We start from the raw sequence: 22,739 nt of genomic DNA, 5'->3' as shown, positions 1-22,739 counted from the left end.
CAACAAAAACGAAAAAGCTTGCGACTTACATCTGGCGCAGTAAAAAAGTTGGAGGATGGACTTCAAATGAGCAAAACCTCCTGATTAGGGTGAGATCGTTGCCCCAATAGTTACTTACTTACTATGTGGGTTTAGGTCAATACTTAGTTAATTTTAGTTATCTTATCTTACCCTTATGTCTTATCCTGAAGTCACTCAACAGCCAGTAGAAAACACGCACTGCTGGCTAAGCCATCATAAACTGCATCACTGGTCTGAGATTGGGCTCGTTTTAGAGGAAAGATGATTGAGCTTACTCCAGTCCTTGCAGGTTCAGCGCTTCTTATAAATATTATATTACTCGCTAATCAAATGCTGTGATCAGTGCAGTGTAGAGGAGCGATAGCGCATTCGACTCACAACCGAAAGGAACCGGGAATGACCCCAAGTTGAAGCGGGACATACGAGTAAGACTCTTAACACCTGCATGGTAACAGAATTGCAATAAATAGTTCACTAGAAGTGTGGAAGACCTAAAACATAACGGACACACGTCACACTAGTCGACTTCTTTGGATTATGCCGGGCTATCAATCCTCCGTGATTACTAACGTTAATAACGCCATCCTTTTCTTAATGTTACTACAGCACTTGCCCTTCCCCGGCAGATCTACGACGCAGACAATGCCCGCTACGAGGTACCAGTGCCAGTGTACGTTCCTGACTCCCCTGACACTGACGCCTTGTACACTGTCGAGGTCAGCGGTGACGGAGAACCTTTCCAGTTCTCTGTCAACAGAGAATCCAATAACAACATTGTGTAAGTCTCTGTCGTAGACTGTGCCGCCAGAATACCATGAACATCCTGTGAGATGTAGCGCCAATGGATGGCGATACGTCTACAAGTAAAGATACCCAGATGTTGCACGTGTGTCTAATTCGTAAGAATAACAAAGGTCTGCATAAATAACTCATATGTAAATTCTTCATTACGACTGTCACTTGTTCAGCTATCAGAACTTTGCTACGCAGTCCCCGGACACACTGTGTACCTCTGTAATCTTTTGACTACCCCCCACAGGATGGGTATGGGGTGACCCCCACCCATAGGATGGGTATGGGATGGCCTTCACCCACAGGATGGGTATGGGATGACCCCCACCCACACGATGGGTATGGGGTAACTACCACCCACAGGATAGGTATGGGATGACCCCCACCTACAGGATGGGTATGGGATGACCCTTACCCACAAGATGGGTATGGGATGACCCCCACCCACAGAACAGGTATGGGATGACCCCACCCACACGATGGGTATGGGATGACCACCCACACGATAGGTATGGGATGACCACCACCCACACGATAAGCATGGGATGACCCTCACCCACAGGATGGGTATGGGATGACCGCCACCCCCAGGATGGGTATGGGGTGCATTATAAAGATATTAAACGAACTAAAAATCACAGTGGGTGTTTATCAGATCACACTAGGCATAGTAATATCATTAGAAATATTATAATCAAGTCATATAATTACGTCACATACCTAATGTACACAAAACCATATGGAGATACAATTTGAAGTACCTTATTGCCATTAAAAAAATATTAGTCATTTCTGGTTTGCAGTTTAATCTAATATCACTTTATTTATCTACCTGATGCAGGATGTTGATGCAGTGTTAAGATTCAGATATCTTATAATAATAATAATAATAAATAATAATAATAATAATAAATAATAATAATAATAATAATAATAACCTTTATTTCTGTAAGTACATGACACAACTTATACAGACCATAGCTGACATCAGTTATATACTATACAGAAAGTCCCTGGTTATGCAGAGCATTTCAGGCATTTAGGTTAAGCTTGACCCCCAGGATGCGACTCACACCAGTCAGCTAGCACCCAGATACCTACTTGCTATGTGAACAGGGACAGCAGATGTTAGGATACACGCCCAGTGTTTCCACTCTTATCGGGGATCGAACCACGGGCTGCCATTTCCTGCAGGATGTGCCTGGATAACATTAGTTTGTTCTTGAGCGTTTAGCAGTGTAAATGAATCTTAGTTTGCAGGATATGTTTGATTTGTGAGTATTAATGTGTATGAGTGTATATATTTTTTTTACTGACACGATCACTGAATGATCTCAATATGTCTAAATGCTCTATAAATATTACGGATGTTTACCAATCTTTCCACACACACCAACTCCCTCACTGTCTTGTATACTGACTTCTAACACCTGAAAGAACCTGGGGTCAAAACGGGCGAGGCAGGACGTGTGGAAAAACCCTCCCAAAACCTGCTGCCCTCGTCACCTAGCAGTCAATCAGGTGTTGTGGGTCGCATCCTGGGAACAAAATTAACCTAAGTTGCCAGAAAACCTCTGCATAACCAGGGGTTTTCTATATAGTATTTCACTGTATATGTTGTATCACGTACTTGTTGAAATAAAGATTATTATTACTATTATCACTATTCAGGTTGAGCTCATTGGGTCCACTGACCTACGAGGATCAGTTCCTGCAGCTGCACACCCACCTGGCCTCCACTTACCTCTACGGGTTTGGTGAGAACACCCACCTCTCCTTCAGACACAAGTTCGAGCCTCGTGCCACCTTCCCGATATTTGCCAGGGACAGGGCTGTGGACACGGTGAGAACACTCATGCTATTGTACACTGTCCTGTGAGTACATTGTATTGTGTGTACATAGTGTTGTGAGTACGTTGTGTTGTGTGGTGTACATAATGTTGAGTATTTGCCTTTGTATGTTGTATGTTGCGTGTGTATTCATAAAGGTGCTCGTACACTGTCTTAAGTTTACATATTATGTTGTGTGTTCACTATCGTGTGTATGTTTTATTGTGGTATAAACCTTGGTAATAAATACCGACAAGTTGGTTTAGAAAGACACGTAAGCAAACACTATAACATATTTATTAGAAAACGTTTCGGTCCTGGGACCTTGATCACTTCTGATCAAGGTCCCAGGACCGAAACGTTTTCTAATAAATATGTTATAGTGTTTGCTTACGTGTCTTTCTAAACCATGTTTTATTGTATATACAATATCTAGTGTGCACAATGTTATGTGCACACTGTGTCCGTTGATGTGTGTACACTGCCTTGAGTGTACGTTATGTGTACTCTGTCTTGTTTGTATGGTGCTGTGTTTACAATGTTGTGAGTATGTACTGTGTATTGTGTATACATTGTGTGTTGTATTTGTTCAGTGTGTAGTGTGTACATCGTTATGTGTATGCTGCTTTGTGTACACGATCTTGTGAATACAGTTGTGTGTCCATAGCATTATGTGTGTACACAATGTGTCAAGTGCTGTATGTGCTATGTTGTATGTACACTTATGTATACATAGAGCATAATATGTGTATTGTTCTGTGCACATGGTTATGTATACAGTACATGTACACTGTTGTATATACACGGTTATGTATACAGTGTGCGTGCACTGCTGTGTATACTGTTGTGTGTACACTTGTATGAATAGTGTTGCATGTACGTGTGTTTACTGATATGTGTACACTCATATGTACTGTCTGAACAGTGTGTATACGCTATGTGCACATAGTCTGAACTCTCATATGTACAATGTTGTGAGTAAACTTTGTCATAAGTGCACTTGCATGTGTGCACTGTTGTGTTGGGTAGAGTGCACCTTCCATCTCTGAGACTCCCTCACTCACACAGGAACCAGCCAGCGAGTACGGTCACCATCCTTATTACATGGTGATGGAGGATGATGAAGGCAACTCCCACTCTGTCCTTCTCTACAACTCCAACGCCATGGGTGAGTACTAGCCGCCGCCGCCGCCGCCGCCGCCTCCTCCTCCGCCTCCTCCTCCTCCTCCTCCTCCTCCTAATCTGTGATTCCTTAATGGTCGAAGTCGGACCGAAACGTTGTCATTAGTATCTTTCTCTTATATTCGGGTTATTTGTATACTATTCGTATATGTTTCATACTATTGCGCCCTTTAATTATTATTATTATATTCATGGGAAGCACTAATCCGTGGGAGTCTACAGCGTGGGAATATGGAAGGTAAACAGGAAGGGAAGGATAATTTAATTTTCTTAGACCAAGAGGTCATCATTAGCTTCATGGAAGAGAGCTGTGCACACTTACACAGTACATTACCGAACTGCTTTTTCCAAGATGCTGGAGCACCGTGAGGGTGTTCATTTCGTGGGACTACCTCGGACATGATTAAGAAAACTCTAGCAACGCTCCTGACCACCTCTATACAGGTGAAGCTCTCCAACCTCTTCACTTACAATGAATCGGTCTAGGAACACCCTCTTGTATGTTGACGATCCCTTCAGCCATGGTTTCTCTTGCAGGATCCTGTTTTGTACTGTTTCTTTTATAAAAGTCAGCTTGACCGAACGATTTCTCTCCTTCAAGTACCCCCCCCCCCACATTCTCTGAAAATTTACTATCTTAGTCATGTCCTCCTCGCCTATTTCTTTGATGATGTTTTCAATTTCCTGTTTTTCTTTCTGCCATCTTTCATTGTGCGTCCTCCCTATGCTCTCCTGAAGCCCATGAATAAACACTGACCTCTCTCTCTCCTCCTCCCACTGTCTTTCCCTCTGTGCTTCTGGGTCCCATTTGTACATGGCTATTGTTTCCCTTATTTTTTCCTGTAGCTCTTGGTGGCATGGTTGTGCCTCTACATAGGACCTAACCCCCTCTCCCCCCTCTCTCACTGCTTTCCTTGCTCCCAGCTGCTCTCCCCTTTCATTCCTCGGTCCTGTTTGGTGGTCTGATAGGGCCTTAGCTTAAGTCATGTCTCCTTCCTTTCCGTTGGGCTCCTCGTTCAGCTCTTCCATCCATTGTGTGTGTGTGTGTGTGTCTGACAAGTGGAGAATAAATGCAATTTTCTGCTGTACAAAGTACTAAAGAATCATTCATCCCTGAAACCTATAAATCCAACAACACCTCCACCTTGTATTTTCGTCTAGTTGTCAAGTTTTGCATCCAGTATATAGGTTAGCTGTGAATAGTTGCTGCCCCGTAATTGTGATATAGTTCCGTTTTGTTTCAGCAACGGCATTTTGTGTTAGTATTCCACACAGCAGATATGACATCGTGACAGAGGCTAGCACCTCCTGTACTTGTAACCCGGTAGGCCACACTGTCGCTTCACACACTGAGTGTCCATGGTTCAATCCCCGGCAAGGATGAAAGAATTGGGCGTGTTTCCTTACATCTGCTGCCCCCTTTCATCTAACATATAGGTCAACGAATGTTAGTCGATTGGTGTGGGTGGCATCCTGGGGGACAAAATTGAAGGATCCCAGTGGAAATAAAGATAGACAGTCCTCGATGATGCACTAACTTTCTTGGGTTATCCTGGGTATACCTTGAGAGTATACTTGGAGGGGGGTTTTTGGGTTCAAGGCCCCCGCGGTCCGGTCTGAGATCAGGCCTCGATGTAGCTCAGTTAGCCAATATTCCTTGGTTAAAAATCCCAAATCTCATCACCCACCAGAGTACTCCACCTTCCTGCTGCCTGACGGTACACCGGCGCTCACACTGCGGACAATCGGTGGCATCATCGACCTGCACATCTTCCTGGGACCTCAGCCAGAGGACCTCATCGAGGAGTACACCAATGTTAGTACTGTACCTACACTCTCCCTCACGGTATCTCGTCACCACTCTCCATCCCTCTCTCCCTCACAAAACTTGCTTCACCATCACCTCCCTCCATCACACTGTCCCTCCCTCAAGAACTATTAGTCAGTCATAGGAAGTTTAAAAATAGCAAATTTTAACTAAAAACTAAACACAGTTTTAGCATCAATGTATATTGCACAATATATTATCAAAGGAAAATAATTCGTCCATCATGATTTACATTCTCAGATCATTTGAATTTAATACAGCCTAAAATACGATGTATTTGAATGTACGTGTTCACCCTCCTCGATGTCTATACACAGCAACATATGTTTCAGGATATATATATATATATATATATATATATATATATATATATATATATATATATATATATATATATATATATATATATATGTGTGTGTGTGTGTGTGTGTGTGTGTGTGTGTGTGTGTGTGTGTGTGTGTGTGTGTGTGTGTGTGTGTGTGTGTGTGTGTGTGTGTGTAGTGCCGAATAGGCAGAACTTGCGATCTTGGCTTATAAAGCAACTCTCATCTTGCCATATAAGACAATTGAAAATTTGTGTATGCAATAATTTCGCCAAAATCATTCTGAACCTAACGAAAAAAATATATTTCACTGTGTTTGTTTAATATTAAATTATTTTAAACAAATCTAAAATATATTTAGTTGGGTTAGGCTAAAATAAATTGTTCTTGTTATAATAAGGTTAGGTAAGTTTTCTATGATTCTTTTGGCTCAAAATTATAAATTTTTACGTTAACATTAATGAAAAAAATATATCTTTAAACGTTTAAGAGAAAATTTAAGAAAGGACATAATTTTAAATGATTTCTTGCTAATTGACCAGTTTTACATATTCGGCACGACACACACACACACACATATAATATATATATATATATATATATATATATATATATATATATATATATATATATATATATATATATATATATATATATATATATATATATATATATATATATATATATATATATATATATATATATGACTGATTAATTGATATTACTATGTCCCGTCATATCTTCATCAGATGGTGGGAAGTACCCTCTTCCCCCCATACTGGTACTTAGGTTTCCAACTCTCCCGTTGGGGCTACAAGTCTACTGACTACGTCCGGGGTGTCCGGGAAAGGATGAAGTCCTACGGTATCCCCCAGGTAAGTGGTCGTATAACCAAGGGAACAAACGGGCCTCTCAAGGTTGGATAATGGCAAACCTGGTGGGTAATACTATCCCCCAGATGGGTAACAGTATTCCCGAGAGAATAACAGCATCCTCATAAACGGTAAAGGTATCTTATCCTCTCATGAGCCCAGATTACCAATATTTAAAAAAATATGTTGGAATTAGTTTAGTTAATTTACATAATTTAGTTATACTGAGACCTTCGTATCGCAGTTATTTATATTTGTTGCCATTAAGGGTATACTATAAATATCTGGGGAGGGGGGGGGGGCGAATCTTGCATAATTTTCATCAAATCTAGGTCTCCTAGGTAACCTAGAGCTGGGTTACCCTAGAGCTGGGTTACCCTAGAGCTGGGTTACCCTAGATCTGGGTTACCCTAAAGCTGGGTTACCCTAGAGCTGGGTTACCCTAGAGCTGGGTTACCCTAGAGCTGGGTTACCCTAGATCTGGGTTACCCTAAAGCTGGGTTACCCTAGAGCTGAGTTACCCTAGAGCTGGGTTACAATAGAGCTGGGTTACCCTAGAGCTGGATTACCCTAAAATTGAGCTACTCTAGAGCTGGGTTACCCTAAAATTGGGTTACCCTAAAATTGGGTTACCTTAAAGCTGGGTTACCTTAAAGCTGGGTTACCCTAGAGCTGGGTTACCCTAAAACTGAGTTACCCTAGAGCTGGTTACCCTAAAATTGGGTTACCCTAGAGCTGGGTTTCCCTGGAGCTGGGTTAATCTAGAGCTGGATTACCCTAGAGATGGGTTGCCCTAGAGCTGGGTTACCATAAAGTTAGGTTACCGTAGAGCTGGGTTACCTTAAAGTTGGGTTCCCGTAGAGCTGGGTTACCCTAGAGCTGGGTTACCCTAGAGCTGGGTTACCCTACAATTGGGTTACCCTAGAGCTGAGTTACTCTGGAGCTGGGTTACCCTAAAATTGGGTTACCCTAGAGCTGGGTTACTCTAGAGCTGGGTTACCCTAAAATTGGGTTACCCTAGAGCTGGGTTACCCTAAAATTGGGTTACTCTAGAGTTGGGGTACCCTAGAGCTGGGTTACCCTAGAGCTTGGTTACCCTTGAGCTGGGTTACCCAAGAGCTGGGTTACCCTAGAGCTGGGTTACACTAAAGCTGGGTTACCCTAGAGCTGGGTTACCCTAGAGCTGGGTTACACTAAAGCTGGGTTACCCTAGAGCTGGGTTACCCTAGAGCTGGGTTACCCTAGAGCTGGGTTACCCTAGAGCTGGGTTACCCTAGAGCTGGGTTACCCTAGAGCTGGGTTACCCTAGAGCTGGGCTACCCTAGAGCTGGGTTACCCTAGAGCTGGGTTACCCTAGAGCTGGGTTACCCTAGAGCTGGGTTACCCTAGAGCTGGGTTACCCTAGAGCTGGGTTACCCTAGAGCTGGGTTACCCTAGAGCTGGGTTACCCTAGAGCTGGGTTACCCTAGAGCTGGGTTACCCTAGAGCTGGGTTACCCTAGAGCTGGGTTACCCTAGAGCTGGGCTACCCTAGAGCTGGGTTACCCTAGAGCTGGGTTACCCTAGAGCTGGGTTACCCTAGAGCTGGGTTACCCTAGAGCTGGGTTACCCTAGAGCTGGGTTACCCTAGAGCTGGGTTACCCTAGAGCTGGGTTACCCTAGAGCTGGGTTACCCTAGAGCTGGGTTACACTAAAGCTGGGTTACCCTAGAGCTGGGTTACCCTAGAGCTGGGTTACACTAAAGCTGGGTTACCCTAGAGCTGGGTTACCCTAGAGCTGGGTTACCCTAGAGCTGGGTTACCCTAGAGCTGGGTTACCCTAGAGCTGGGTTACCCTAGAGCTGGGTTACCCTAGAGCTGGGTTACCCTAGAGCTGGGTTACCCTAGAGCTGGGTTACCCTAGAGCTGGGTTACCCTAGAGCTGGGTTACCCTAGAGCTGGGTTACCCTAGAGCTGGGTTACCCTAGAGCTGGGTTACCCTAGAGCTGGGTTACCCTAGAGCTGGGTTACCCTAGAGCTGGGTTACCCTAGAGCTGGGTTACCCTAGAGCTGGGTTACCCTAGAGCTGGGTTACCCTAGAGCTGGGTTACCCTAGAGCTGGGTTACCCTAGAGCTGGGTTACCCTAGAGCTGGGTTACCCTAGAGCTGGGTTACCCTAGAGCTGGGTTACCCTAGAGCTGGGTTACCCTAAAGCTGGGTTACCCTAGAGCTGGGTTACCCTAAAGCTGGGTTACCCTAGAGCTGGGTTACCCTAAAGCTGGGTTACCCTAGAGCTGGGTTACCATAGAGCTTGGTTACCCTAGAGCTGGGTTACCCAAGAGCTGGGTTACCCTAGAGCTGGGTTACACTAAAGCTGGGTTACCCTAGAGCTGGGTTACCCTAGAGCTGGGTTACCCTAGAGCTGGGTTACCCTAGAGCTGGGTTACCCTAGAGCTGGGTTACCCTAGAGCTGGGTTACCCTAGAGCTGGGTTACCCTAGAGCTGGGTTACCCTAGAGCTGGGTTACCCTAGAGCTGGGTTACCCTAGAGCTGGGTTACCCTAGAGCTGGGTTACCCTAGAGCTGGGTTACCCTAGAGCTGGGTTACCCTAGAGCTGGGTTACCCTAAAGCTGGGTTACCCTAGAGCTGGGTTACCCTAAAGCTGGGTTACCCTAGAGCTGGGTTACCCTAAAGCTGGGTTACCCTAGAGCTGGGTTACCATAGAGCTTGGTTACCCTAGAGCTGGGTTACCCAAGAGCTGGGTTACCCTAGAGCTGGGTTACACTAAAGCTGGGTTACCCTAGAGCTGGGTTACCCTAGAGCTGGGTTACCCTAGAGCTGGGTTACCCTAGAGCTGGGTTACCCTAGAGCTGGGTTACCCTAGAGCTGGGTTACCCTAGAGCTGGGTTACCCTAGAGCTGGGTTACCCTAAAGCTGGGTTACCTTTATATGACGGGGAATCACCCGTCCACTCACACTATCACCACACCTTGGTCACCTTCACATGGGGGGAAGGTTCAGTTAGGTTCGGTTAACTAGGGTTTCCCAAGCACTCTCCACAGACTATGAAAGCAATGTTTCCTTTTGCTTAGAAAGTTGGGATATTTCCTCTTTCATTAAAATATTGTGCTTTATGACTCCAACGGGTTTAGTGCTTATTTCACAAGATCTAGTCATATAGAGATAAAACAATAAGTATTTTCTGATAAATAATGCATATTTTTGGATTAGAACATTAAAAATAACGAGGATTTTTATAAATATCGTATTTAAAAAAAATCATTACAATGTACATTCCTCACTATGTGACAAAATCCACTTTTTTTAAACCTGCCCAAAGTGGTCAGGCTCCTTAAAATTTCTTACCTCCCTCTTATCTTCCAACAGTCTTTATCACTGTATCATTCTACCCTAGTACTTACCCTCTCCATTTATGCCAGCCCTCTTAGGGCCTTAAAAATGGATACTTAAAGCTTGGCTTGTGGCACAGGATATACAGACGTTTGACATCGACTACACGGATAACAAGAGGGACTTCACCTTAGACCCCATCAACTTCGGTGACATGCCGGAGCTTATCCAGGAGCTGCACGACGACAACATCAGAGTCACTCTCCTTGTGGTAAGTCTTGGAGGCTCTTGATTTAGTAAGTTTATTTAGCTACAGGTATATAATCACAGTTACGCAGATTTAGATCCTGACCACAGTTATCAAAGTCAGACGAAGTGACTTCCACTGGGGTCTTGGTGATATATTGTTGTTTAAATTGTACGTGTAGGCTACAGTAGAAATCAATCATGATTATAAGTAACTCAAGAGGTGGAAGCAGGAGTGTGTGACGACCCTTTTCGCAGTTGAAGGGATCGACTGCGTTCCTCGATGTTCCTTTCTTTAATATAAATATTTAAGGAATTTTCTTGTTACTGACTTTTGGCTCTTCTTTTCTTGTGAATGCTGGTGAGGGGCTCTTAATCTAATAAACTGGATCAATTTTAATATTTCCTTGGACCAAATCTGATTACACTTCCTTGTCCTTAGTCGTTGTAAGACTCTTACGGGTTTGGCGCTTCCCGGTACTCTGCAAGTACTCATTCTTCATTATTTTCACTTACTATCAATGTTACACACAGCCAGGACAGTGTCAGTGTCGGTGTCAAGGGCGCCCTCAAACTGGACAGTGTCCATTGTGGCACTTAACTACCTGTACTCGCTTCCTCCCACCACATAAAACAACAATTCAACTCCCTCAATACGATCAGTTCATCAGCCGTAACAACGATATCAGCATCTTACATGAGTTCATCTTGGGACTTGAAAACCCGTGGTTCGGTAGACAACGCTCTCGCCTGGCACACACTGAGTGTCCGTGGTTCATTCTCAGGCCGGGCAGAAACATTGGGCATGTTTCCTTACACCTACTGTCCCTGTTCACCTAACAGTACGTAGGGTTATCCTGGGTAGCTAAGCCTCCGGTTTAAAAATCCAAGATCTTTCTTTCTTTCAACACACCGGCCGTATCCCACCGAGGCAGGGTGGCCCAAAAGGAAAAACAAAAGTTTCTCCTTTTACATTTAGTAATATATACAGCAGAAGGGGTTACTAGCCCCTTGCTCCCGGCATTTTAGTCGCCTCTTACAACACGCATGGCTTACGGAGGAAGAATTCTGTTCCACTTCCCCATGGAGATAAGAAGAAATAAACAAGAACAAGAACTAGAAACAAAATAGAAGAAAACCCAGAGGGGTGTGTATATATATGCTTGTACATGTATGTGTAGTGTTACCTAAGTGTAAGTAGAAGTAGCAAGACGTACCTGAAATCTTGCATGTTCATGAGACAGAAAAATGGACACCAGCAATCCTACCATCATGTAAAACAATTACAGGCTTTCGTTTTACACTCACTTGGCAGGACGGTAGTACCTCCCTGGGTGGTTGCTGTCTACCAACCTACTACCTAGGAAAAATCCAAGATATCTTTACATATTAAGGAAGTTCTTTGTAATTGGGAAGGGATGTAGCCAGTGAATTTCCTCAAATTCCCCAAGCTCAAAGCGTTTATCTCTGCCCCATCCACATATTTCTAATTATGACATTGCAGGACCCGGCGCTGGTGATCGACTTCGAAAACTACCCACCAGTGGCTAGGGGTAAGGAGGCTGATGTATTTATCAAGTGGTCTGACCCCAGCCTGGTGCCGGATGACCAGGAACCCGGCACAGACGAGTACATGGTCGGCTACGTCTGGCCAGCAAATAAGACCATCTTTCCGGACTTCCTAAAACCAGAGACTCAGGACTGGTGGATCAATGAAATGAAGATCTTCCATGAGGTTAGTTGAGAGAGAGAGAGAGCGAGAGAGCGAGAGAGAGAGAGAGAGAGAGAGAGAGAGAGAGAGAGAGAGAGAGAGAGAGAGAGAGAGAGAGAGAGAGAGAGACTTTAAAATATATTTGAAAAACTTTCAGATTTATAATACTCTCTTAGAGAAAGTACTATATCTGTTTATTCCTAGAATCTCTTACGTTTCTTCTGTCTTCTGAATAGAGTGGAGTTACTCTTCCTTTCCTTGGATCAGGACTGATTACCTACCATTCTTCTGGTACTGGAAGATTCTTATAGGCATGGTGCTTCCCAATTATTATATTACTATTATTATTAATATTAGTTTTAAACAGAATATTGTAATTTGCACAAACTGGTTATGTTTACGTATAGTTTCTATATAATAAATATTCTTGTAAACAGATAATTAGTTTTTATTTAAATGGCGAAGGATTAAATCTGTAAGAATTGTTACAGCATCTGGTGTACTTAGGTTTCATTAAAATTTTTTGGATCACGATTTCCTTCAGCAGCATCAAACATTCCTTGAAGGGTTTCGCATTAAGCGATCGAGAAACACCGAACATTGCATCGTACACCACCAGCTCCATGTGCCTCTTCCTTCAAGAGGCGCCTTCATACCGGTGAAGAGCTCGTGGTTAAAAGAAATGGTTCTGAATAAATTGTTTAGAAAACCGACAATCTGATAAATGAGACACTTGTGCAACATTTGGGTATCGACTTTATTCTGGCATAAAGAATAAAGATACCCAAATGTTGCACGAGTATCTTACTCATCAATAGAAATGACGTTATCCTCTTCTTTGGATAGAATCTGATTAGTTCTTCCCCTCCTAATTAATTCTCCCCCCACAGCTGCTCGACTGGGACACCATCTGGATCGACATGAACGAGCCGGCCAACTTCGGCACCAACTTGGACCATCCATGGAACTGGCCACCAGACCAGCCTGACTGGAGCCTCAAGTGTCCCGAGAACAAGTGGGACTCACCGCCTTACCCCACCATGGTGGCCCGTACAACCGACAACGAGAGTAAGAGACTTAGGTAATTCACCCACAGTTTTGTATGCCTGATGCACTAAGGTGGCCATAGGTGATCAGTGAGGCACTTGGAACCTGATGATGAGACGTCAGGAACCCGAGGAAAACTTATGATCTGCAAGTACTTGTACTTGCAGATCAAGAGTATTAGGTAATGGACACAGATGCAACTAATGAGACATTTTATTGTGACAACGTTTCGCTCTCCAGGAACTTTAAGCCATTACAATGAACACATTACTGTTATATTCATAGGGAAACGCTAAGGGGTTATACAGTGCCTAGAGAATAGAACATAACAATGATTATTAATTATTAATTATTATTATTGCTATTCGTTTGGCAGTGAACACACACTGTGTATGTCTGCCAGCCAGACAGATGGCACCATGACCTACATGCACTACGACGTGCACTCCCTCTACGGCTGGTCTGAGGCTGTCGCAACGTACAAGTAAGTGTGACTTTGTAAATGGTCCAAGTCGGACCGAAACGTCGTCGTAAGCTCCTCCTCCCTATGTGTGGGTTATTTGTGTATATTGTTCTTTGCAAGTCACTCCACGGGAACACCTCACCCACTGTTCTTGTTAATAATACACCTATGTATATGTATTATAGTGTGTGTGTGTGTGTGTGTGTGTGTGTGTGTGTGTGTGTGTGTGTGTGTGTGTGTGTGTGTGTGTGTGTGTGTGTGTGTGTACTCACCTATTTGTGGTTGCAGGGGTCGACTCACAGTCCCCACTTGCCAGAGAGGTTGCGGGCACAATTGTTTAAATACATAAATTAGAATACAGGAATGTGACTTCTTGGGTTACATACGAGTGAAAAACTGTAGTCTAGTGGAATTTGTTTATAATCTGGCAGGACTGCCGGCTTCTGCTTTGCTTTATCAACATGTTAGATGACAGATAAATCTTAAAATACCTTTCTTTTGCATTCAGTATACGTTTTTTTCTCCTGTGGGGTTTTTAATAGCGCTTAATCTCGCAATTTCTAGTTATAGATTTGAGATGTCTCCTCTGAGCACGGATCACTGGGGTTTTAATTGCTGAAATTAAAAATAGATTTAGAGTGTAATTAGAGCAAAGACGTAACCATGAATCTCAGAGACAAAATCCTTCAAATTTAGACTATATTCTGCCTCATCTGATCTTAAATTTAAATAAATTAATGAGTTTGTTGTTGTAGCAGGGTTATTTAATCTACCCGTATGACAAACTCCTAAGAGATGAAAATCCTTCAGGTTTAGACTATGTTCTGCCTCACTTCACGTGAAATTGAAATACATTAATAAACTGATAAATGGTCAGAGCAATTTGAGCCCTATGCAGCACTAACGTGGCGTGGCACCCAACAGAGCAATGGTGGAGGTATTCCCAGAGAGGCGACCCATGGTGCTCACTCGCTCTACCTTCCCTGGCTCGGGACAGTATGCTGTACACTGGCTAGGTGACAACTCTGCAGAGTGGATCCAAATGAAGAATTCTATTATTGGTAAGTACTGACATACTGTACCATAATTAATGATGTGTGTGTGTGTGTGTGTGTGTGTGTGTGTGTGTGTGTGTGTCGTGCCGAATAGGTAGAATTGGTCAATTAGCACCACTCCATTTTCCAAGTGAGGCGCATAAGGGTAGGGCACTAGATGTCAGACATTACTAGAAATAAGAAGAGGGAATAAACTATTAAACTTCAAAACCCTGTAGCACAAAGGTCCAATGAAATTAGCATATTACATAATTAAATTTTTGTACTATGCACTAAGGTTTTACGTACAGCACTGGCATGATACAAAGCTGTAACATAATTAAACACGAGAATTTTTTCCGATCTCACTCATCTCTGTTATTTTCCAGGTTTGTTAGAGTTTAACATGTTTGGTGTGCCAATGGTCGGAGCTGACATCTGCGGCTTCCTCAACGAGCCTGACATGGAGATGTGTGCAAGATGGATGGAACTGGGATCCTTTTATCCCTTCAGGTAAGTCACAACTTAATTGTATTTAAAAAAAAACTCTTAAGATTTACGTGTGTATTATATATATATATATATGTCGTGCCGAATAGGCAGAACTTGCGATCTTGGCTTAAATAGCAACGCTCATCTTGCCATATAGGACAAATGAAAATTTGTGTATGCAATAATTTCGCCAAAATCATTCGGAACCTTACAAAAAAAATATATTTGATTGTGTTTGTTTAGTACTAAATTATTTTAAACGTATTTAAAATATATTTAGTTGGGTTAGGCTAAAATAAATTGATTTTGTTATAATAAGGTTAGGTAAGTTCGCTAAGATTCTTTTGGTGCAAAATTAAAAATTTTTACATTAAAACTAATGAAAAAAATATATCTTTAAACGTATAAGAGAAAATTTTAATAAGGACTTAATTTTAAATGAGTTCTTGCTAATTGACCAGTTTTGCATATTCGGCACGACATATATATGTATATATATATATATATATATATATATATATATATATATATATATATATATATATATATATATATCGTTGAGGTACATGTGGGGACAAAAAACGTTATGGAAGCAAAGAAGGGAATGTATGAAAGTATAGTAGTACCAACACTCTTATATGGGTGTGAAGCTTGGGTTGTAAATGCAGCAGCGAGGAGACGGTTGGAGGCAGTGGAGATGTCCTGTCTAAGGGCAATGTGTGGTGTAAATATTATGCAGAAAATTCGGAGTGTGGAAATTAGGAGAAGGTGTGGAGTTAATAAAAGTATTAGAGGGCTGAAGAGGGGTTATTGAGGTGGTTTGGTCATTTAGAGAGAATGAATCAAAGTAGAATGACATGGAGAGCGTATAAATCTGTAGGAGAAGGAAGGCGGTGTAGAGGTCGTCCTCGAAAAGGTTGGAAGGAAGGGGTAAGGGAGGTTTTGTGGGCGAGGGGCTTGGACTTCCAGCAGGCGTGCATGAGTGTGTTCGATAGGAGAGAATGGAGACGAATGGTATTTGGGACCTGACGATCTGTTGGAGTGTGAGCAGGGTAATATTTAGTGAAGGGATTCAGGGAAACCGGTTATTTTTATATAGTCGGACTTGAGTCTTGGAAATGGGAAGTACAATGCCTGCACTTTAAAGGAGGGGTTCGGGATATTAGCAGTTTGGAGGGATATGTTGTGTATCTTTATACGTATATGCTTCTAAACTGTTGTGTTCTGAGCACCTCTGCAAAAACAGTGATTATGTGTGAGTGTGGTGAAAGTGTTGAATGATGACGAAAGTATTTTCATTTCGGGGATTTTCTTTCTTTTTGGGTCACCCTGCCTCGGTGGGAGACGGCCGACTTGTTAAATATATATATATATATATATATATATATATATATATATATATATATATATATATATATATATATATATATATATATATATATATATATATATATATAATGAATATCTGCAGACTTGTTTAGTTCACAACACCAGAGATCCAGTGATAAAATAACTATAATCTTTTTGATGGAAAAGCTTTGAAACACACAAGTAATGACTTGTGTTTTGTTGAGAACCCTTCTTGTAGAGTTAATGTTCCGTATTTATATATAATGTTTTAAAAAATGGAAATTTTTATTTATTTGATTTTAATTTGCGTGTTTTTTTTTTTTGTTTGTTTGTTTTTTTGTCAGCCGTAACCACAACACGGACGGGACGGCTGACCAGGACCCAGCCATGTGGCCAGAGGTGGCTGAAATCTCTCGGTACACTCTCAGCCTCCGCTACCAGTACCTGCCCTACCTCTACACCCTCTTCCACATGGTCAGTCTCCATTACTACCAGGGAATTAGTCGGTTCGAATTTATATTCTGATACTAAAGTGTAATGTAGACAGAAATATGGACAAGACACACATACAGTCTTTTACTGAAACGACGTCTCGCTGTAAACAAGGCAAAACGTTTTTTGGCAATACAGCGTCTGTATCTTTTCTTGATTTACATACCAAAAGTTTTTCTTGCTGATTTCCTGCCGTATTTGGTTTACGTACTAATGCCTCTTAAGTGTTCATTGAGGTTTATTCCATTACTGCTACGATCTATAGAATTCTGCAGAACCTCTGCATCACACTGACACTCTCTACTACTGTGATAAACTCCTCAGAGAAGGTTCTTTGATTACGGTGAGGGGCGCTAACCAGAGGATGTGGATCTGACCTTCCTTTCCTTGGGTCGAACTTGAATGCTTCCTTTTCCCTTAGGCCCTGCATGACCCTTACGGTTTTAGCGGTCCCCCTTCAGTGTAACGATAACTATAATAATAAATTGTACCGCAATGTGCTTCACTGTGTTACATTGCTACGTGATACTAAATTGCTATACTATATTGCTACTCTACACTATACAAGAATGCTACTCTATACTGCACTGCATTCTACTTATCTGTATTATAATATACTACACTAATACTAATACTTTTTTGGGTTATCCTAGGTTCTCTACACATATGCTGCTATGTATAATAATTCTATGTAACTGTATTTGTGTATACCTGAATAAACTTACTTACTTACTTGTACCTGTACCAAAATAAGTTTACTTACGCTGCCATATTGTACCCACAGGCACACATGCACGGCAGCTCCGTGGCTCGGCCGCTCCTCAATGTGTTCCCCACCGACCTGGAGGCTCGTGATGTTGATGACCAGTTCATGTGGGGTGATGGGTTGATGATTGCCCCCGTGGTCACACAGGGTGCCACCTCCAGATCCGTCTACTTCCCCCAGGTAAGTTTTTGGCCTTATCTACTTCAATAGGGCCATGAAAGTTCCTGGTTCCGTTTGCTGTCTCAAGGTAGACTTTTGGTCCGGCTACTGTCTTCTATTAAGTTCACGGCTTGCATACTTCTCTGGGGTAAAGTGCTTCAGGCCCACTTACTTCCCTGGAGTAAGATGCTTCAGACCCACCTACTTCCCTGAAGTAAAAAGCTTCAGGTCCACCTACTTCCCTGTAGTAAGGAATCCCACACCCGCATACTTCACATATATTTTTTTTCAGATCAGGGAAGTCAAAAACCACGTATCCTGCAGGACCTCCAATTTCTCCGAGATGCGACCCTCAAGTGCCTCTTTTTTGATATAGGCTACATTTCTTTGAAATACTGATTTTTATAAGACTGTGAAGGCTGCCTCCTGTCTGTTTCTACAAGCAAAGAACTATTTAAAAAACGACCCCTAACATTAGTTTTATTGAAATTTATTATATGAACACTTTATATAGCGTTTAGCACCATGATAAATCGTAACAGACGTCTGTCTGTTACGATTTGTCGTGATTAAGAAAACTTACATAAGAACATAAGAACGAAGGAACACTGCAGCAGGCCTACTGGCCCATGCGAGGCAGGTCCAAATCTCCTACTGGCTTAAGCCAATGCACCCAACCTAGTCAGGTCAGGTAACATTGAATTAAGGGAAGAACACGGCAACCGACCTGGTAGCACAAGCTATCAGGTCCAACTCACACCCACCCACATCCACTCATGTATTTATCCAACCTATTTTTAAAGCTACACAGCGTTCTGGCCTCTATAACTGTACTTGGGAGTTTATTCCACTCATCCACAACTCTATTACCAAACCAGTACTTCCCTATATCCTTCCTGAATCTGAATTTTTCCAACTTAAAACCATTGCTGCAGTGGTGACGTGTACTTAGCTCTGTGAAGACCTGTTTGTGTGCTCTCTGTGAATCTGAACCAGGATGCCCTCTCTTGAGCAACTTTACCAGCAGCTGAGAGAAGAACTCAGAGTTGCTAAGATGGAGATACGGCGATTGACGGAGGAGAACAAGAGGATTCGTAGTAGTCCTCCTGTTGTGAGTCCCCAGGTTAAGAGGGGAGCTTGGTCAGTGGTCGGGCAACATGGAACCAAGCTGAAGATTAAGAAAACGGTTGGAGAGGCAGAAACAACGAGAAACCAGAAGACTGCCGTGGAAACTTCCAACTCATTCTCGGTGCTACCTGACGAATGTGAGTGTTCTACTGGGAATGCCACAACGAGCACCAAGGAAGCATTGGCAGACGTGAGTGAGACATCCCTAGAAACCCCAACGAAGACCATCGAGAACGTCATGACGAATTCTACAAGTGGTGTAATGCTACCTGGCGAATGTGAGTCGACTACTCGGAGCATCACTACGGACGACGCCAAGGAAGGTAAAAACATTGTTGTTGTTGGGGATAGCCAGATTAGGTACATGGATAGGGCATTCTGTTTGAAGGATAGGAGTAGGAGGCAGAGAGTATGTTTTCCTGGGGCTGGGATGAAGGATATTGTTAGCCGTCTGGATGACATCATGAGAGGTAATGGGAGCAATCCTATTATCTGTCTCAGTGCTGGAGGCAACGATGTTGGCAGACGTAGGAGTGAGGACCTGATTAGCAGGTATAGGTCAGCAATAGAGATAATTAGGAAGAAGGGTGGGAAACCTGTCATATGTGGCATTTTGCCAAGGAGAGGAGTTGGAAATGAATGGTTGTCCAGAGCAATTGGTGTCAATTGCTGGCTGGACAAATACTGTAAGGAAAATGCAGTAACATTCATTGACAACTGGGACCTCTTCTATGGCAGAAATGACATGTATGCCAGGGATGGGGTTCACTTGTCTAGGAGTGGGGTGGGAGCACTGGCCAACGCAGTGGAGGGAGCTGTTAGGTCTTTAAACTAGGAATAGTTAGTGGTATGGGTTTTGGCGGGAAAACTGTGAAGTCGCAGGGTAGTAACATGAGTACTAGGAGAACTAGTAATAGGCAAAATGAGGAGGATATTGGAAAGCCAGTGGCACTAATTGACAATGACAGTAATAGGTTTAGTGGAATAACAGAAAGGAGCAGAAAGGGTAAAGAGATAGGAGGGTCATTAAATATTTATTACACAAATAGTCGCAGTGCTAGGAATAAGATGGACGAGTTGAGACTAGTTGCTAGTGCAGGTAACATAGATGTATTTGCCATTACTGAGACGTGGTTTAATTCAAAAAGTCGGGACATGCCTGCAGAATGTCACATTCAGGGTTTTAAATTGTTCCAAGTAGATAGAAGTATCGGGAAGGGGGGTGGGGTGGCATTGTATGTCCGAGATCGCTTGAACTGTTGCATAAAAACGGGTATTAAGTCTGAAGTAACACATACAGAGTCTGTTTGGATAGAATTTTCAGAGGGACATGAAAAATTAATTTTAGGTGTGATATACCGTCCCCCAAATTTAGATAGGGACCAGGGGAGACTACTATGGGAGGAAATTGTTAGGGCCACAAGGCACGATAATGTAGTAATTCTAGGAGACTTTAACTTTAGTCATATTGATTGGAATTTCTTGACTGGGAATTTAGAATCATACGATTTCTTAGAAGTAGTTCAGGATTGTTTTTTGAAGCAGTTTGTGACAGAACCTACAAGGGGTAATAACCTGCTTGACTTAGTTCTGGCAAACAATGAATCCCTTGTTAATAATTTAGAAGTTTCAGAGGAACTGGGTGCTAGCGACCACAAATCAATTACATGTAGAATTGAATGGAAGTATGATAGTAGGGATAACTCAGTAACAGTCCCAGATTTTCGCTTAGCAGATTACGATGGGCTTAGAGAACACTTATCATCTGTTGACTGGGGTAACGAAGAGAGCTATCAATATGACAGTTTTCTGAACACAGTACATGCTGCTCAAACAACGTTTATCCCTTATAAGGAAATTAGATCAAATAGAAATGACCCAAAATGGATGAATAATAGGCTGAAATATCTACTAGGGCATAAGAAAGGAATTTATAGGCGTATCAAAAGAGGCGAGGGTCATCTTATGAACCAGTATATTGACATTAAGAGGGACATTAAAAAGGGGATAAGAAAAGCTAAAAGGGACTATGAAATTAAAGTTGCTAGGGATTCGAAAACTAACCCAAAAAGTTTTTTCCAGGTCTATAGAACAAAAGTCAGAGATAAGATAGGTCCCCTTAAAAATAACTATGGGCATCTTACTGACAAAGAGAATGAAATGTGCTCGATTTTAAATAATTATTTTCTCTCGGTTTTTACACAGGAAGACACTAATAATATTCCGGTAATTAATTTTTATAGTGGATCAGAAGAAGATAAATTATGTAACATCACAGTCACTAGTGAAATGGTTGTGAAGCAGATAGACCGATTGAAGCAAAATAAGTCACCGGGTCCTGATGAGGTTTTTTCAAGGGTTCTAAAGGAATGCAAAATGGAAGTCTGTGAACCATTAACTAATATTTTTAATTTATCTCTTCAAACAGGTGCAGTGTCTGATATGTGGAAGATGGCTAATGTAATTCCTATTTTTAAAACAGGGGACAAGTCGTTACCGTCAAATTACCGCCCAATAAGCCTGACCTCAATTGTAGGCAAATTACTAGAGTCAATTATAGCTGAGATTATAAGAAGCCATCTCGATAAGCATAGCTTGATTAATGATACTCAGCATGGATTCACAAGAGGCCGGTCTTGTCTAACTAATTTATTAACTTTCTTCAGTAAAGCTTTTGAGGCTGTTGACCACGATAAAGAATTTGATATTATTTACTTAGATTTTAGTAAGGCATTTGATAGAGTTCTGCACCAAAGACTGTTGAAGAAAGTAGCAGCTCATGGCATTGGGGGAAGGGTGCTCTCGTGGATCGAATCATGGCTCACAGACAGGAAGCAAAGAGTGTCCATAAATGGGGTTAAATCCGAGTGGGGATCAGTAACAAGTGGCGTTCCACAGGGATCAGTCTTGGGCCCGTTGTTGTTTATAATATATATCAATGATCTTGATGAAGGAATTACTAGTGATATGAGCAAATTCGCCGATGACACGAAGATAGGTAGGATAATTGATTCAAACGTAGATGTTAGGGAACTTCAGGAGGATTTAGACAAACTCTACTCTTGGTCAGAAAAGTGGCAGATGCAGTTCAATGTACATAAATGCAAGGTTCTGAAGCTCGGGAGTGTCCATAACCCTAGCACTTATAAGTTAAATAATGTAGAACTTAACCATACAGATTGCGAAAAGGACTTGGGAGTTATGGTAAGCAGCAACCTTAAACCAAGACAGCAATGCCTAAGCGTACGTAATAAGGCAAATAGATTACTGGGATTTATATCAAGAAGTGTAAGCAACAGAAGTCCAGAGGTCATACTGCAGCTTTATACATCATTAGTAAGGCCTCACCTAGATTATGCAGCTCAATTCTGGTCGCCATATTACAGAATGGACATAAATTCGTTAGAAAACATTCAGCATAGGATGACTAAATTAATACATAGCATTAGAAATCTTCCTTATGAAGAAAGATTGAAGACTCTTAAGTTACATTCACTTGTTAGACGAAGAATGAGGGGAGACCTGATCGAAGTGTATAAGTGGAAGATAGGTATTAATAAAGGGGATATTAACAAGGTCTTGAGGATATCTCTCCAAGAGAGAACCCGCAGTAATGGATTTAAATTAGATAAGTTTAGATTTAGAAAGGACATAGGAAAGTATTGGTTTGGAAAT

At 42.1% G+C, this 22,739-nt stretch overlaps 1 protein-coding gene across 1 annotated transcript in view; it reads left to right on the top strand.

Annotated features, from left to right (window-relative positions):
* LOC128703641 (sucrase-isomaltase, intestinal) overlaps positions 1-22,739 on the top strand; it is a 40,874-nt gene that overhangs the window by 6,158 nt on the left and 11,977 nt on the right. The window contains exons 4-16 of the mRNA XM_070101328.1: positions 648-799; positions 2,485-2,656; positions 3,712-3,811; positions 5,517-5,641; positions 6,726-6,851; positions 10,316-10,447; positions 11,927-12,157; positions 13,024-13,214; positions 13,557-13,664; positions 14,568-14,704; positions 15,067-15,190; positions 16,864-16,993; positions 17,796-17,957. Of these exons, the coding sequence (XP_069957429.1) occupies positions 648-799; positions 2,485-2,656; positions 3,712-3,811; positions 5,517-5,641; positions 6,726-6,851; positions 10,316-10,447; positions 11,927-12,157; positions 13,024-13,214; positions 13,557-13,664; positions 14,568-14,704; positions 15,067-15,190; positions 16,864-16,993; positions 17,796-17,957 (1,890 nt within the window). The remainder of the gene's footprint in view (positions 1-647; positions 800-2,484; positions 2,657-3,711; positions 3,812-5,516; positions 5,642-6,725; positions 6,852-10,315; positions 10,448-11,926; positions 12,158-13,023; positions 13,215-13,556; positions 13,665-14,567; positions 14,705-15,066; positions 15,191-16,863; positions 16,994-17,795; positions 17,958-22,739) is intronic.

Source organism: Cherax quadricarinatus, chromosome 76 (assembly GCF_038502225.1).
Source record: "Cherax quadricarinatus isolate ZL_2023a chromosome 76, ASM3850222v1, whole genome shotgun sequence".
NCBI lineage: Eukaryota > Metazoa > Arthropoda > Malacostraca > Decapoda > Parastacidae > Cherax > Cherax quadricarinatus.
Note: the sequence above shows the minus strand (reverse complement) of the source record. Positions and strands in the feature narration are given on the sequence as shown.